General features: G+C 35.5%; 1 protein-coding gene across 1 annotated transcript in view; it reads left to right on the forward strand.

Moving 5' to 3' along the window:
• LOC118764473 (tenascin-like) overlaps positions 1-19,421 on the forward strand; it is a 25,231-nt gene extending 5,810 nt beyond the window's left edge. Inside the window, exons 2-7 of the mRNA XM_036505195.1 lie at positions 522-713; positions 6,417-6,623; positions 9,720-9,845; positions 13,376-13,456; positions 16,836-17,042; positions 19,207-19,421. Of these exons, the coding sequence (XP_036361088.1) occupies positions 522-713; positions 6,417-6,623; positions 9,720-9,845; positions 13,376-13,456; positions 16,836-17,042; positions 19,207-19,421 (1,028 nt within the window). The remainder of the gene's footprint in view (positions 1-521; positions 714-6,416; positions 6,624-9,719; positions 9,846-13,375; positions 13,457-16,835; positions 17,043-19,206) is intronic.
• The last annotated feature ends 217 nt before the right edge of the window (positions 19,422-19,638 follow it).

Genomic DNA, 19,638 nt, shown 5'->3' on the forward strand with positions numbered 1-19,638 from the left:
TATCAACAAACACTATAACAACATTATCCTAAAAATATTATCACATTGTCAAAAACTGCATCTACATATCACGTCTACAACTCACCTGCATAAAGAAAAAACTTTCACTAACAAAATCAATTTTGTGGGGTAAGATTAATACGAGAATGTCTAATGTATCAGTAAACTAAAAAAAGCGATTAATGATAATTATTTTAGACAGTATTCGTATACGGTTTAATTTATTTGAAATAACACGAAATAAAAAAGTTTCGACGGAAATGTACTGATTGGGTAATGTGTCAAAGTGTGCAGGTTTATGAAATTCTGTTATAATACGGATGTTGCTTTGTATTCCATCAGAATGACAACCCCATCTTACTGATTATAATAAATAAGAACTGTCGAATACGTCGGCTATAAACTTTGTGATATTATCAATCTAACAAGATTACAAAATAAATATTTTATAACAATAATAATGAATTGTAAATCCTAATTGCAATTATTTTTTTAATTTTGTATTTTTTTATTTCCAAAAGATCCTTGCCTGTGGTTGCCAGATGGTTATAAATTTCCCATGGAGAACAATTGCGCAGGATATTGGACATGCTATAAAAAACAACAAATAGGGAAATGCTGTGCTGTTCAGCAATCTTTTCTTGTCGGCAAAGGATGTGTACCGGATTTCCGTTGTTTTCACAGCTGTCAGTCTGCAACAACTGGAGGAAATGGTATGCGATATTTATGTAGTAAATAATTATATTAGAGGAGATCAAATCTGAATACTGAGGCAATTTTAAGAATGATGTACACACATACAGATAATCGTGAGAATGATGTATGTATATATATTTTTTTTTTTACGGAGATGTACTCGCATAGCAAGTAATTTGATCTGAGATCGTGTGCTGAAACGAAAACAATTGCAGCGTGGAAGGTGTTTATAAGCCATTTAAGAAACACACAAAAGCCGTTCGATTCACTTCAACATTTAAGTTTAATTTGTCAAAATATTTTCGTCGCTAAAATCCGCGACCTGTTCACTGACAAAGTCCGTGCTGCATCTAAGAAAGTAACAGTTAGTTCGTCATATATATGTACGTATGTATGTGTGTATGTATGCATACATGTGTGTATGTATGTACGTATGCATGTACGCACATACGCCTGTGTATGCATGTATGTATGTATGTATGTATGTATGTATGTATGTATGTATGTATGTATGTATGTATGTATGTATGTATGTGTGTGTATATGCACGCACATACACTCTATAAAACATAAAGCTATAAACCTGTAGCGATGGATGGATGTAGAGTGACCACTCATCACAAAGCTATCAAATTTCAACTTCCTACGGCCGAAGCTAGAAAGTGATTTATGACGCTTACTCCCAAAACTATACCCTAAAATCTATTATCAGATTTTTATCTCAATATCACAGAACTATTGTTTTACTATTGTGCGTATGTATGTATGTATGTATGTATGTATGTGCGTATGTATGTATGTATGTATGTATGTATGTATGTATGTATGTATGTGTGTATGTATGTGTGTATGTACATACGTACGCATGTGCGTATGTATGTATACGCGCTCGTGTGCATGTGCCCATGTATGTGTGTGCGTACATGTACGTGCGTATGTACGTGTGTATGCCCATACGTAGGTATGTACGTATGTTTGTATTCATGTGCTACGTATGTATGTGAGTGTCTAGGAGAATGGGCAGATGTGTCTGTGAGAGTGTGTACATGTGTATGTGTATGTGAACGTATGTCCGTGTACTGGCATGTGTCCGTCCAAGTTGTGTACATGACTGTTACTTTGCTGAAGGTTGTATACATATTTACATATATGTTTGTATAGACGCACACACACATATATATATGTGTGTGGGTGTGTGTTTGTTCCTCTCATCATCGTCTAACCGTGAATGGATACAATACAACGCCTAGGTGCAACTGTTCGTATCAAACAACGTCTGCTCATACCGTTGTATATAACTGCACATACGCGTTGCAACCCGTATGTAAGGACTACAGGTAAAAGGGAGAGAGATAGAGGGGTGGTTATAGAATAGTCCTTCTGAATGGGATCTGGATGTTATTCCATTCGGACTTTCGGTTGAGATTAGGTTTGTATTCTTGTATACAAACAGCTTCTGTGACCTGTCTCAACATTGCATCGGTGGGGTGTGTTGATAGGATGTTCAACTTAAGCTCCCCTAAGGATCCCTTGTGGCAGTCTACAGCATGTTGGTAGAAGATGGAGTTTGGCTTCCTTTCAATGTAGTTGTCCAGGTGTTCTTTGAACCTATCATTGATGCTTCTAGAGGTCTCACCTATGTATGACTCTGGGTTAGTCGCGCAAGCTCCCTCCTGGCACTTAATCTGGTATACAGTGCCCTTGGTTTTACAATTTACATGTGGATTTGTCGAACATACTGCACAATTACTTTGACAGGTGATTCTATCAAATGGATATGATCTGCATAATGCCGACTTGATAGTCCTACCTGTCTTTTCTACAACTTTAACTTTTAGGCCCGTAGTGCGCAGGACTTTCTTGAATGCCTTACTTAGCTCGTTCTTAGGTGTGGCGTCAACGAACATCACTCCGTGAAATCTCCTGTTATCGTACCAAGTAACGTTTCTCATCTTTTTGTTGGTGTCCCTCTCTAACCTATTCCAGAACTTGTTGCGGTACAGGGGGCATATACCGTTTTCGTCGTTCCTTAGAATGCGTTCGAATCTAGCTTTCGCTCCTTTGTACACCCTGACTCTATCGTCTTGTGTGTATCCGGAGCGTTGCATTCGGAATATGTAGTGCTGGATGTGTTGTTGTCGTTCTTGTGGTTGGCATAGTGGCGATACATTCCTCATTACTCTAACTAAGTCTGCCACTAGGATGTTGAGTTTGGCAGTATCCGACATAGCTGAGTCACTACGGATTACTAGTGGATTAGCCATCGGTTTCTGATAGTGTGAGTGGAGTATACATGGTTTAATGGTACCATTAACCATAGCATCTTCCATCCATAGCTCAGTATCTAGGACGGGTAATCGTTTACTGGGGTGTTTAGAGGGGTAGTCTATGGTAAGTTTTATACTGCTGTGGATAGAGTCAGCTATGTGTTGTATAGATGTCATCACCTGTTCTTCACTGGGTAGAGGGCCCATAACTGTGTCTGTATTATATTTCACAACAAGGTTAATGTCGTCGACGTAACGAGAGTACATAGCCAAGTGGATGTTATGGTTTGCTAGGCACTGTTTAAAACGCTTGTCCCACCATACCATGAAGAGGTTAGCAACGTCACCGGCGATCCCCACTCCAATAGCACCGCCTTTCGTATGCTTATACAGTTTGTGTCAATTTTAAAATATGTGTTTTTAGCGTAAATCTCAGGCTGACACCGATAGCATGTGCGATGGTGGTTCTAATATCGTGTGCACTTGAGGGTGGGTAGTCCGGCTTTGTCCATCCCTGCCAGCGCTCACAGTGAGTCTTCCTGTAAGCTGAGGTAATGGTAGGTGGTCTACCGCGTTTGTTACGGGTGGGACAAGCATGTAGAAGGTTATTGCGCGACAGGTATTCATTGGTACACGTCAGGGCCAGGAAGAGCCCTAGTTCATATACATCCACATTCTTAATATCATACCACTCTCACTAACTATTTCTATACATTTATCGACAGCAAAGTCTATATCGATGGAGGGGTATAGTGATACCACATCCATGCTACCCACGATGTGGTTCTTGAGGTCACACGTGTTGTTGCATTCGCGGATCCTGCTAAGGAGGAATGCAACAACACGTGTGACCTCAAGAACCACATCGTGGGTAAAGGAAAGACTTCTAAGTTCATATATCGATATACTGTGATTTTAACAGAGGTGACTAAATGTTTTCATAAGAGCTACTGCACATAATATTTTTTTCTTTAAGTAAAGAGTCCAGCAAATACTTTCTAATTTATCTTTACAAATAAGAAAATATAACGCAACATAGTTTTTTTACCCACTAAAGTAGATTAACCATAGCACGCTGAACATTTATATTGAGTTTTATTTTTGTGGCAGCCCAAACAAGTTTGGGAGCCACTGCTTTACATCATTCGTAGCTGTCTCAGCAGGAAAGATGCACAATTTCTTCTATGCAAATAATGACCGACACACTAACTACAGCTGTTAATTTCCGACTTTGATAGAGACCACTGTTTCGTTAAATGAAAGAAAGAATATAGTGAAACGAATAGATTTTACAAAAAGCATGACATGTATTTTACAAACCTTGGCTTGATGAAAGTCAAAGTCGAGCCGAGTTATAAATATAAACTTACAACATAAAGTGACAAAATTAGATAATCTAAGACACTCATTCATTTGATATCTTCTACCACTCTCACAGACACGGCTAGTGTGAAATATTGACGCCAAGAACAATACTAGTCTCTCTAAATAGAAACATAATATTCTCTCTTATATTTGAGGTCTATCAGATTCTGAATAGAAACTCGTGTGTGTCTCAGTGTTTAAAAAGCTCGATTTGCAATCATGAATATTTATGCGGATGTATCATTGCGTTTTATCTCAGTTATTTCTTTTCTCCCTCACACTTCCTTTTTCATACGCACTCACTTATTCACTCACTCTTTCTCTGTCTGTCTGTCTGTCTGTCTGTCTGTCTGTCTCTCTCTCTCTCTCACACACACACATGCGTATATGTATATTTATACGCATATACAAATATATACAGACACAAACAAGTAAAAACACATACATTATACACCGTTTTTATTTGTCGAACTCGAGGTAGATAAAGCTATAAATAATAGCATATAAATATTGGATTAAAAAATCGTTTGAATAGAAAAATTCAAAGGCTGTCCGTTTGAATCGAATGGTCATCTTCTGAAAGCACGACTGGCGTTCTACTCTTGGACCAAAACAACCTTTAGAAATTCTCCATCCATTTTAGAACCTCATTTCTTATCAGCGAGATGGTATAAATATTCCCTACAAGACCGCCTATAATGGAGAGTGGATGGTTGGACATAGCGTTAATATATTTAAGGCTAAAATTTGGTTCGTGGAAAGGCTCGTAAAGACCAGTGTCAAGGCTAAGTGTGGCATCAAGGAAGTTAATTTTACGGCATTCACTTTCCATTGTTATGGTTAATCGTATATTCTTAAATAGTTTAAAAAGTTTCTCCTCAGCTCGTTCAAGTTTTATATTAATGCAACAGTTAAAAAAGAAAAGAACGTCGTCTCTATATAATCCTCCTCCGATCTCAAGGAGGGGATTCTGGATCAGGGATAGGATGTAGACACGAATTATTACAACGATGTTTGCTAAGTATCTCTGATGATGCCTGGTAGCCATAAGTGGTGAAAGTGGTCCGCGGACACACGACCTGGGACTGACCCTGAAATAAGGTTTCGATACTGTGTTTAACACGTATTTTCATAACCTTAATTCTTTAACCTTATATATATATATATATATATATATAATACAAATAAGAAAATGGAGAAAAAATTTAGTTGGTTTATCAGCTTTAGGATATTAGAATGTTTACTTATTTATTTGTATACTTATTTATCTAACTTACTTGGTGTTATATATATATATATATATATATATATATGATAAACTATCCAGTCAGTTTCGACGTAAGAGGATCCGACAACCTACACTTTTGTCAGTCATAATGCTTATGTCGAATATGACATTTGGGTCCTGCGATTTGCAAAGAAACCCGCAGATGTTGCAAGTATGAGGATTACGGGTTAGTGCAGGCAGTATATTTGCAGCCACTTTTCTCTTTTGCCTTGCACCCCTAAGCCTGTTAATGCTGGTTGAAAAAAAATCTCTTATACCGTTTTGGCACGACAATCTCCATTTTGTTTGATCAAAGGTTGTTTGCGCAAAGACGTTGTGAGCTATATTGACACCTGACAGTTAGCCCTTATATCTGAGCCATGATCGACCAGCATTCCTATACCCACTATCAAGGTAGTTGTACATGAGGACTTTGGGTATTCTTTCGTCACTCATTCTGATGACATAATCTACCTAACATAATTGCGACTACATATGGAAGCTTTCGATTTCACCAATCCTACACTTGCAAGAAAGGTCGACACTGGACACTGTTTTTTGGTGAATAACCGCAGATTGTTCAGAGATAGCTTTGTGGAAGACGTCTAGTTGGTTAATATGTCACGTATAGGGTGTCCATGATTCCGAAACACTCGTATGTATGTATGTATGTATGTATGTATGTATGTATGTATGTATGTATCAGTGCGAATGTGTATATGTGTGTGTTGTAAGGAACCTAACATAATTTCTGTAGCAATTTCCAAATTCTGTATAAGGCGACATGAATGATACCCAATATATTTCATTTCTTTTCATAGATCGTTGCAAAAATATTCCAGACAACACAGAGCTCGCTGTGCCTGGCAAATGTAGACAATACTTGAGATGTTACAACGGAAAAACAAAAACAGAGTGTTGTCGGTGGGGTTATTCTTTTAAACCTGGGAGAGGATGTCAACGTGATTATCGCTGTAAAGAAAAGTGTGATTCACAATATCCAACGCCAAACCCATACAATCCCCAAGGTATGTAACATCCTTATAACACACATACACACACACACACACACACACACACACACACACACACACCACACACACACACACACACAAGCGCTTTTGATGCAGTAAAAATTAATAATTATATAAAAAAATCTGAATAAAAATTTAAATGACACAAACTTTTTGGAAGTTTTACATATTGTCCTAAGCGCTTACGCTGCTGATAGCTTTTCAAGCCAATGGTTTTTTTTGGGTAAACAGTTTAGAGGATTTTTTGTTTTTAGAAGAGTTGCAGACTATTTCCACTTTATTTTCGGATTTAGAATTTTTATAAAGTATTCTTCTTTTAATTTTCGAAGTTAGTAAATTTCTCTATTCTAACAAAAAAGGAAATTGTTTGAATTTTGCATTTGCTCAAATATCCAGATGTTCATTACATAGAACATTTCTAAGAGATGAATCTCTAATTTGCTGTTTAAGGATCCTAACCCGATATATCAGTTTTGATCCTGTTTGGCTGATATAATTTTCACTGTATTTTGGGCATGTGATGTAGCAAATGACAAATTTTGTTTTGAAGCTCACATTCACATTCCTTCCCATTCTTGAATATTTTAGCTGTTCCTTATCCAATTATTTTGCAAGTCCCACAACAGCGATCTCCGCATTTTGATACCTTCACTGTCTCCTCTCCTAATGTAAGGCCTTTAAGTTTTGATGCTTGTCTTCAGCAATTGATAAATTGTAATTCTTTAATTATTTTCTTGAGATTTGATGATTGGTGTAGAATTGGAAGGTATAATGTGGCCAAATTCAAGATGTTATGTTTTTTAGGAGTAACCTCATTGAGAAGATTTCTCCGTAAGATAGAGATTGGAATACCTTCTGCTCTGGTTATGTCATGATTTACTAAGTTTTCCGAGTAATTTTTTCCTGAAAGAATATATTTAACCCTACCAGTTGTTTCTCTCGTCTATTCGTATCTTGACTATCGAAGACATTCGTCTTGCCATATTGAATGGGGCGCTTCTTTTAATACGAGAACAATGGCAAGATCTAAGAATCTAAGTATTAGTGTGTGTCGGTGTCCTTGCAGTGCATATCGATTGTAACGGTCTCATTTTTCCTAATCACTAGACACACATACGTACACACACATACACACACACACACATATATATATATATATAAAAATACATATTTATACATGTAAATTTGTATTATTACATATATATACACACACACATATAGATATAGATATATATATACATATATATACATACACTCATGTATATATATATATATATATATATATCAGGAAAATAGGACAAGGTAAAAAAGGCTAAAATAATTTTATCATGAAGAACATCTTAGTACCGGTTTCAGACTTTGCGACTTTTTCAGCTTAGAGTAAAGTATGAAAAACAATTAAATAGTGGAAAAATTAAATGAAATGTTTTTTAAAATATATCCATAGTTTTCAAAAAGGTTGGACATTTTCCTTTTTTCTGTCTCGCTGTCTTTTACTTTTGTGAAGGCTCGGTTGGAAGGTAGTAGTAGTATTAGTAGTGTATATATATATATATATATATATATATATATGTATATGTATGTGGCTGTGTGGTAAGAAGCTTCCTTCTCAACCATAGGCTTCCGGTTTTTGTCCCACTAGGTGACACCTTGGAAAGTGTCTTCTATTATAGCCTCGGGCCGACTCCAAAAATGTGTTTACAATCGTCCACACATTTCAAGACAAACAAAGAACGTCTATTTTTATTGGCATTTGAAGTTAGAAGAATTATTGATTTGTTAAGATCTTCCAAGTTTGAAAATCTTAACGAATCTCCTTCCAAGCCGGGACCAATGGAGTTTGCTGCTAGGCGTTTGTTTACCTTCATTCACTCCAAAAGTAATTTCACACACACACACACACACACACAACACACACACACACACACACACACACACACACATACACACACACATACACACAAGTATATGTATGTGTGTGTATGTGTGTGTATGTGTGCATGTGTGTGCGTTGTGTGTGTGTGGGTCTTCATGTTTTTTTTAATTTTTGAGTGTGTACGTGTGTACATATATATCTTTTATACAAGCAAATCTAATTGTCTTTTGGATATACACTTTTAAATATACTTCATTAATGACTTTCTTACTGGTAATGACTTCCTAGAATATTATACAAATGTAATTCGTATTCCCAAATAAATTGCACTTCATTGAGAGTTCGATGAAGCTGTAGGATGTTATTCAGGCACTCAGCTATGAGTCTCTCTCTCTTTTACTCTTACTCTTTTACTCTTTACTCTTTTACTCTTTACTCTTTTACTCGTTTCAGTCATTTGACTGCGGCCATGCTGGAGCACCGTCTACTGCATCTTATAGAATAAACAGCTGTAATACAATGGCGTTCATAACATAGCAGTCGTTTTCCTGTGTCATTTATTTTTCTTGTTACCCCTCTATACTCATCTCACACTTTGTTTTGAAATATACGCGTATTGAGTTCTACACCAGGTTATTAGGCTCGCTATGTCTAAGCGAAAGATATGTATGCATGTATGTATGCATGTATATATGTATGTATGCATGAGTGTATGTATGTATGTATATATGTATGCATGTATGCATGTATGTGTGTATGTCTATATGTACGTATGTATGCATGTATGCATGTATGTATGCATGTCTGTCTGTCTGTCTGTTTGTCTGTCTGTTTGTCTGTCTGTCTGTATGTCTGTCTGTATGTAATAATATGAGAGGTTTTGGTATTCAGAAGGCCCAAAAGGAAGATAACACTATGTAAGTGCTACGGAAGGACATGTCTTCTAAATATTAGATATCCACATTATAATAATTGATAAATAATTTGGATATATAATTTCAGATTTAAATAAATTTTAACGATTATAGGGGTATCTATTTACTTCTGCCATGTCTGTGTATATCCACACACACACACATGTATGGATGTAAGGGTGTAAATGTCTGCACCTCTGAGTGTTTGTATTTGTGTGAGTGAATATATGTGGTTTTGTAACAATTTCCAATCTATATAGTACACCATGAATCATACCCAATTTATTTTACTCTTTATAGATCGTTGCAGAAACATGCCAGAGGGATCAGAACTCCGCGTGCCTGGCAAATGTAGACAATACTTGAGATGTTACAACGGAAAAGCAGTAGAGAAATGCTGTCAGTGGGGTTATTCTTTTAAACCAGGAAGAGGATGTCGCCGTGATTATGACTGTAAAGAAAGGTGCGATTCAACACATCCAACACCAGACCCACACGGTCTCCAAGGTATGTAACATCCGCGTCGCTTTCTCTCTCTCTCTCTCTCTCTCTCTCTCTCTCCTCTCCTCTCTCTCTCTCTCTCTATATATATATATATATATATATATTATATATATATATTGTGTGTGTGTCCTCAATACCTTGGCGCACCTGCCTACCAAATCTACTAAGAAGGTTAGTCAGTCCGAGGGTATAGTAGAAGACACCTGTTAAGGCGCCACGCAGTGAGACTGAACCCGGAATCATGTGGTTGGGAAGCAAGCTTCTAACCACACAGCCACTACATACTACATACATACATACATACATACACACATACATACATACATACATACATACGTACGTACGTACGTACGTACATACATACATACATACATACATACATACATAATACATACGTACGTACGTACATACATACATACATACATACATACATACATACATACATACATACATACATACATACATACATACATACGTATATACATACATAATACATACATAAAGCATACATACATAATACATAGATACATACACATACACATATATTTGAGTGTGTACGCGTGAGTGAAAATATGTGGTTTTGTAACAATTTCTAATTCTATATTGTACGACATGAATAATATCCAATTTATTTTATTTTGTATAGATCGTTGCAGAAACATGCCAGAGGGATCAGAACTCCGCGTGCCTGGAAAATGTAGACAATACTTGAGATGTTACAACGGAAAAGCGGAGTAGAGAAATGCTGCCAGTGGGGTTATTCTTTTAAACCAGGAAGAGGATGTCGTCGTGATTATGACTGCAAGGAAAAGTGCGATTCAACACATCCAACACCAGACCCACACGGTCTCCAAGGTATGTAACATCCGCGTCTTTCTCTCTCTCTCTCTCTCTCTCTCTCTCTCTCTCTCTCTATATATATATATATATATATATATATATATATATATAATGTATATATGTGTGTGTGTGTGTGTGAGTGTGTGTAATTGCTTCAACCATTTCCAGGTCAGCAGTTACATATCACTTCTGTAGATAAGGACGAGAACGACAATTCAATCATGCATGTTGTGTAATTTATATTACGTAATAGCATCGGAGACATGTTTAATCAATTGTAGAAATATGGTAATAGTCTGTTGAACTTGCTGGATAAATTCAGATGTTCTTAAGATTTCAGAGAGTTTAAAATACATTTTATTCTTTATACAGTGATTCATTTCATCTTCAGTCTCGAACTCCTTACAAACTTTGCAGACAAAAGAACTGGCAACTTTTAAAAATGGAAATATTTCTAAATCGCAATCTCAGCCTTTATAACCACAATAACAGCATGCTTCATCATTTCTTGAGTAAGCTGAGGGTCTGACACTATTATTTTCTTAAACAAAGCTTATACAGAGTTAGCAACAAATGCAGCAATGACCGAAAAAAGGTCTGTCCTCAAATACCTTGCGCACCCTGCCTACCAAATCTACTAAGAAGGTTAGGTCAGTCCGAGGTATAGTAGAAGAACCTGTCCAGGCGCCACGCAGTGAGACTGAACCCGGAATCATGTGGTTGGGAAGCAAGCTTCTAACCACACAGCCACTACATACATACATACATACATACATCATACATACATACATACGTACGTACATACATACATACATACATACATACATACATACATACATACATACATACGTATATACATACATAATACATACATAAAGCATACATACATAACACATAGATACATACACATACACATATATTTGAGTGTGTACGCATGAGTGAAACTATGTGGTTTTGTAACAATTTCTAATTCTATATTGTACGACATGAATAATATCCAATTTAATTTATTTTGTATAGATCGTTGCAGAAACATGCCAGAGGGATCAGAACTCCGCGTGCCTGGCAAATGTAGACAATACTTGAGATGTTACAACGGAAAAGCAGTAGAGAAATGCTGCCAGTGGGGTTATTCTTTTAAACCAGGAAGAGGATGTCGTCGTGATTATGACTGCAAGGAAAAGTGCGATTCAACCATCCAACACCAGACCCACACGGTCTCCAAGGTATGTAACATCCGCGTCTCTCTCTCTCTCTCCTCTCTCTCTCTCTCTCTCTCTCTATATATATATATATATTATTATATATAATATATATATATATATATATATGTATATATATGTGGTGTGTTTGTGTGAGTGTGTGTAATTGCTTCACCCATTTCCAGGTCAGCAGTTAACATATCACTTCTGTAGATAAGGACGTGAACGACAATTCAATCATGCATGTTGTGTAATTTATATTACGTAATAGCATCGGAGACATGTTTAATCAATTGTAGAAATATGGTAATAGTCTGTTGAACTTGCTGGATAAATTCAGATGTTCTTAAGATTTCAGAGAGTTTAAAATACATTTTATTCTTTTATACGAGTGATTCATTTCATCTTCAGTCTCGAACTCCTTACAAACTTTGCAGACAAAAGAACTGGCAACTTTTAAAAATGGAAATATTTCTAAATCGCAATTCTCAGCCTTTATAACCACAATAACAGCATGCTTCATCATTTCTTGAGTAAGCTGAGGGTCTGAAACTATTATTTTCTTAAACAAAGCTTATACAGAGTTAGCAACAAATGCAGCAATGACCGAAAAAAGGTCTGTCCTCAAATACCTTGCGCACCCTGCCTACCAAATCTACTAAGAAGGTTAGGTCAGTCCGAGGGTATAGTAGAAGACACCTGTCCAAGGCGCCACGCAGTGAGACTGAACCCGGAATCATGTGGTTGGGAAGCAAGCTTCTAACCACACAGCCACTACATACATACATACATACATACATACATACATACATACATACATACATACATACATACATAAATACATACATACATACGTACGTACATACATACATACATACATACATACATAAATACATACATACATACATACGTATATACATACATAATACATACATAAAGCATACATACATAACATATAGATACATACACATACACATATATTTGAGTGTGTACGCGTGAGTGAAAATATGTGGTTTTGTAACAATTTCTAATTCTATATTGTACGACATGAATAATATCCAATTTAATTTATTTTGTATAGATCGTTGCAGAAACATGCCAGAGGGATCAGAACTCCGCGTGCTTGGGAAATGTAGACAATACTTGAGATGTTACAACGGAAAAGCAGTAGAGAAATGCTGTCAGTGGGGTTATTCTTTTAAACCAGGAAGAGGATGTCGTCGTGATTATCACTGCAAGGAAAAGTGCGATTCAACACATCCAACACCAGACCCACATGGTCTCCAAGGTATGTAACATCCGCGTCTTTCTCTCTCTCTCTCTCTCTCTCTCTCTCTCTCTCTCTATATATTATATATAATATATAATTATATATATATATATATATATATATAATATATATATAACCAGGAAGAGGATGTCGTCGTGATTATCACTGTAAAGAAAAGTGCGATTCACCACATCCAATGCCAGATCCACACGATCCCAGAGGTGAGTAATATCCACGTGTATATATACATGATAGGTCGTTAGCTACTACACAATGTTTTTTCTCTCCTTGTTTCTCTCCTTGTTTCTTTCTGTGTTCATTTCTGTGGAAGAGCATAGGCTCGAAACGTAAAAGACCTTTTCTATTCCTGGGCGTTATACTAATACATTTGTTTGTTTTGTACACCACCTGTCTTCGTCCTTTGTTTTTTTCGTAAACTCACCTTATATATATATATATTATTATATATTATTATATATATATATATATATATATTATATATATATGTATATGTATATGTATGTTATGTATGTATTATGTATGTATGTATGTATGTATGTAGTATGTATGTATGTATGTATGTATTCTATTGTGCTGGGGAGAGTCATTCGCTTTTTGTGCCTTATTACTTGACTCACCCACTAGTTCGATTTCCACTCATTTACTTATTTATTTTCTTCCTATAATTTTCGTTCCGACTCTTCAATAGTCGTTGACTCGCTATTGAAGAGAGTCAACGACTATTGAAGAGTTTGTAAGACGCAACGAAAATTGTAGAAAAAAAAAAAAATAAATGAGTGGAAATCGAACTAGTGGGTGTGTTAAGTAATAAGTCACTAAAAGAGAATGACTCTCTTCAGGCACAATAAAATACGCTTCAACACACGGATTCACATGAAGAATATTGCAAACCGAATACAAAAACGAAATTTATATACTCCTTTATTCTTTCATTATTTTACTGCTTTCAACCATTGTCTGTGTCCAAGTTGGGGCACTGCCTTTCACTGTTTTGGGGTCTCCTTTCGGTACTGTTTTTGGTGAAGTAGCGAGTTGGACGAAGCTGCTCTTCTTTGTGCCTCTTGCCGCGATGTGGGCTCATCTGTATACCTTTCTTCCCTTCTCTCTTGAGAGTAGAGCTTCAGTTCTTGTAGCTTCTCCCAGTTGCTCATCTCTTTCACCGAGTCAATCTTCATTGTGTACTGACATTGGATAGCCTCGAGTCCAGTCACGAATTTGACTCTCTGTGGCGAATACAGTTGGAAGCAGTAATCCAGACGACCGAAGTCAAATGTTCTCCATAGGCGTAGCAAGGTATCTTTGTTTGTGGTTTTAAGAAGTTTGATTCAAAACCACATGGTTTCAGGTTCAGTCTCAATGTGTGGTACCTTGTGCAAGTGTCTTCTGCCTTATATTTATAAACACACACACAGGCCCCCGCCCACAAAAACACACGCACACCTTGTTTCAGCCACATCAGGTCAGCAATAAAATAGCATTTCTATAAATATGAATGAGAACGACAGTTCAGTCATGCATGCTGTGTGATTTTCATTACACAATAACATCAGAGACACTTAAGTATAACCAATTGTAGAAATATGATAATATTAGGTTGTCACACATAAAATGTCGCATTTTTAATTACCTGTTATTTCAATCACGTAAAAACAATTGTGTAAACCTTTGGATTTAATCTTGAATCTTTTTCTTTCCAAACAATATTGGTATACAAAATTAGTACTCACAAACCTTATGGAAATGATAACAACCAAACAATGCCAAGTGATTTTCTTGTGTGAGTACAAACTAGGTCGCTCTGCCGCAGAAGCTCTACGGAATATCAAGCGGGCCTTTGGTAATGGTTTTGTTGACATCAGAACTGTTTAGAGGTGGTTCTAAAGATTACGTTCAGGTGATAGCCTTGAAAATGAACCAAGATGATGGCCAAAATCTCGGCATGATGGATTAAATGCTTTGGTTGAATAAAATCCGAGAACAACTGTTCGAAAACCTTCATCAGAACTCCAAACATCTCGCACAGCTGTTTCTCGACACCTGAGAAAAATTTCGAAAGTTAAAAAATAGATAGGTTTGTCCCACATCAACTGAACGAGATTCAAAAGTACAGGCACCTTGAAGTGTTCTCTTTATTGCTTCCTCCACTGGAAAAAGAACCATTTTTGCATCGAATGTAATGAGAAATGTGATGAAAATGGATACTCTTGGACAACTACAGGAGAACAGGACAGTGATTAAATGTAGGAGAGTCACCTAAACACTACCCAAATCCACCATTGAACCTTAAAATATTAATAGTCACTATATGGTTGTCTGCAAAAGGTGTTATTCCTTATTCATTTTTGCAACAAGGAAAAACGGTAACAACAACATCGTATTGCCAGGAAATTGATCGTACGCATGAGAATTTGAAAAAGAAGCAACCCAGACTAGTGAATAGAGACGGCCCAGTTTTGCTCCACAACAATGCATGTCCTCTCATTTCTCAAGCTACGTTCCAAAATCCTGAATTATGAGATTTTGCAAAATCTTCCCTGTTCCTCTGATATCTCTTCTACTGATTATAGCTTATTTAAGCATTGTGAGCTTTTCATACGCAATAATAGTTTCTTAAATGGAGAAGAGGTAATGGAAGCATTCGGAAAGTTTATCACAGCCAAAGTTCAAATTTTTTTAAAGATGGAATATATGACTTAGAGAGACGCTGGGTAGAGGTCATAAATGAAAATGGATCATGCTTAGATTAAATAAATCAGTTCTCTAACACATTTGAAACATGTTATTGTTACCCTTCAAATACGAGATTTCATGTATGACAACCTAATATGATGATCATATTATGTATGTATGTACACACACACACACACACACACACACATACACACACACACAAACATACACACACACACACACAGATATATATATATATATTATACACACACACACACACATACATTATTTACATTTGACGGATATTTGTCCACATTTTGTTTGTTGTTAACACACGTTTCCGCTGATATACCCTCCAGCCTTCATCAGGTGTCTTGGGGAAATTTCGAACCTGTTTCTCATTCCTCATTTTCGGTGTTGGTTTTTCGGTTTGTTGTTGTTGTTGTGTGTTATTATTATTATTATATTATTATTATTATTAATTGTATTATTATTATTATTATTAGTATTATTATTATTATTATTATTATCATTATTATTATTATTATTATTATTATTATTATTATTAATTATTATTATTATTATTCGGGTCTCCGCCTGGAATCCAAATCGGAATCTTGGGCTTAGTAGCCCGCACTATTAACCACTTTGCCCATGGGCATATGGCATAGTGGTTAAGAGCGCGGACTACTAACTCCAAGATTCCGAGTTCGATTCCATACATACATACATACATACGTATATACATACATAATACATACATAAAGCATACATACATAACACATAGATACATACACATACACATATATTTGAGTGTGTACGCGTGAGTGAAAATATGTGGTTTTGTAACAATTTCTAATTCTATATTGTACGACATGAATAATATCCAATTTAATTTATTTTGTATAGATCGTTGCAGAAACATGCGAGAGGGATCAGAACTCCGCGTGCCTGGAAAATGTAGACAGTACTTGAGATGTTACAACGGAAAAGCAGTAGAGAAATGCTGTCAGTGGGGTTATTCTTTTAAACCAGGAAGAGGATGTCGTCGTGATTATGACTGCAAGGAAAAGTGCGATTCAACACATCCAACACCAGACCCACATGGTCTCCAAGGTATGTAATATCCGCGTCTTTCTCTCTCTCTCTCTCTCTCTCTCTCTCTCTCTCTATATATATATATATATATATATATATATATATTGGGATAATTCACAAAAAAAAAAGATGAAGACAGGTGGCGTAGATAACAAACAGATGTATTAGTTTAACACCCGGGAAGTGAAAAAGTCTTTAACGTTTCGAGCCTACGCTCTTCCACAGAAAGGAACACAAAAAGAAACAAGGAGAGAAAATAAATAATGTGTAGTGGCTAGCGACACACGCACACACACACGCACACACACACACATACAGAGACACACACACACACACACACACACACACACACACACACATATTCTATTGTATCTGCAGATAGTTGTTCGATTCGTGTGCCTGATTACTTAACACACCCACCGTTTCGATTTCCCCTCATTTACTTATTTATTTTTTCCTAAAATTTTCGTCCCGTCTTTCAACCTCTTCAGAAGTCACCGACTCTGTATTGAAGACTCAACGCCTATTGAAGAGGTTGCCAGACACAACGAAAATAAATAAGTAAATGATTGGAAATCGAACCGGTGTATTAAATAATAAGGCACTAAAAGAGAATGACTCTCTCCAGACACAATAAAATATGCTTCAACACACGAATTCGCATGAGGAATACTGCAAATAAAATATGAATGAAGATTACGAATATTAGTGTGTATACATGTTGTTTCAGGACAATTAGTACCTATGAATATATAGATTAGTATAATTAATATCTAAATAGTACATATAACTTTACTTTCATTCATTAATTATCTTCTTTTTTATTTTCATTCCAACCTTCACTCAATAATTCATCATATATTTTGTGTTCTCCGCATCTAGTTTTTCCCTTCTTCTATCCGAATCTATGGAAACACATTTCAGCACAATTACTTCTGCTTTCTATTTTCCCTTAATCTACATATATTCTCTCTTTATCTTCCTATTAATTAATAATTTTATTACTTTAATCAATTTAGTATATTAACATTGCTTAGCCTTATATTTGTATATATATATATATATATATATATATATATATATATATATATATATATATATATCTATATATATATATATTATATATATATATGTATGTATATGCATACGTATGTACATATATGTGTGTGTGTATGTGTGAGTATTTGTACATTTATAACGCACATGCGTGCATATATATTTATTATTGAATGCCTAATTATTTCACCTCTCTACTCTCATAATTTAATAAACAGTCTATCGTTTTTTTATACATCACCATTTTTCGTATTTTCGCATGGCTTTGTCTGTATTATCATTATTTATATTATTCTATGAATAACTATATATTTTTTTATAACTGTATCTATTTTTATAACTGTGTATACATTTTTATATATAATGGTACACTGTGTTATTCCTGTCTTTATGTTTTCATTTTATTTTCAATATAATAAATTTCTTTGTACATCTATCCATGAAGGTATTCTCACTAGCAGCAATTCACAAAATAATTCGCAAAATAATTTAATTAATTTACAGTAAATTTAATTAACTTTTATGATGCAAGTGATGAATTAAAACAATTGTAAGTCTGGTCTTGTCAATGTTAATAAACTTCCATTAATCTTATCTCCATCTTCTCTCTTGTTCTGTACACACACACACACACACACACACATATATATATATACATATATATATATACATATATATATATAATATACGTATAAAATTAGAAATATAGCTGAGGGTAGTGATATCAAATTACCTCATCCACTAAACGCCACGTATCAGAGAATGTTCCAAGTCGTTAAAGTGTATGATACGTAACGGTTGTGACCTAGCATGGTCGCAGCTCTGGGGTGGAAACTAGTACAAGAGAAAAGATATCTATCTATCTATCTATCTATCTATCTATCTATCTATCTATCTATCTATCTATCTATCTATCTATCTATCTATCTATCTATCTATCTATCTATCTATCTATGTGTGTTTGTGCGTATGCTTTAAGTTCGTTCATGCGAAATGTTTTTGAGTGCGCACATAAAAAGCTCCTGTATATGCTTGTGTGTGTACGAGTGAGTGAATATATGTGGGATCTTTCACAATTTCCAATTGTCCGACATGAATCATACCCAATTTATTCTACTCTGTATAGATCGTTGCAGAAACATGCCAGAGGGATCAGAACTCCGCGTGCCTGGAAAATGTAGACAATACTTGAGATGTTACAACGGAAAAGCAGTAGAGAAATGCTGTCATTGGGGTTATTCTTTTAAACCAGGAAGAGGATGTCGCCGTGATTATCACTGCAAGGAAAAGTGCGATTCAACACATCCAACACCAGACCCACATGGTATCCAAGGTATGTAACACCCACATATATATATCTATATATATATATAATATATATATATATATATATATAATATATATATGTATATATATATATTATATATAATTATTATATATATATATATATACTAACTAACTAACTAACAATATAGGATGAAGTCCCTTTCTCTACAGAAAGGAATCATCAGGAAGCGTGGGCAGTAATATTTAAAAAAACCGTTACGGTTGAAGTATA

This window comes from Octopus sinensis, linkage group LG8 (genome assembly GCF_006345805.1).
Source record: "Octopus sinensis linkage group LG8, ASM634580v1, whole genome shotgun sequence".
NCBI lineage: Eukaryota > Metazoa > Mollusca > Cephalopoda > Octopoda > Octopodidae > Octopus > Octopus sinensis.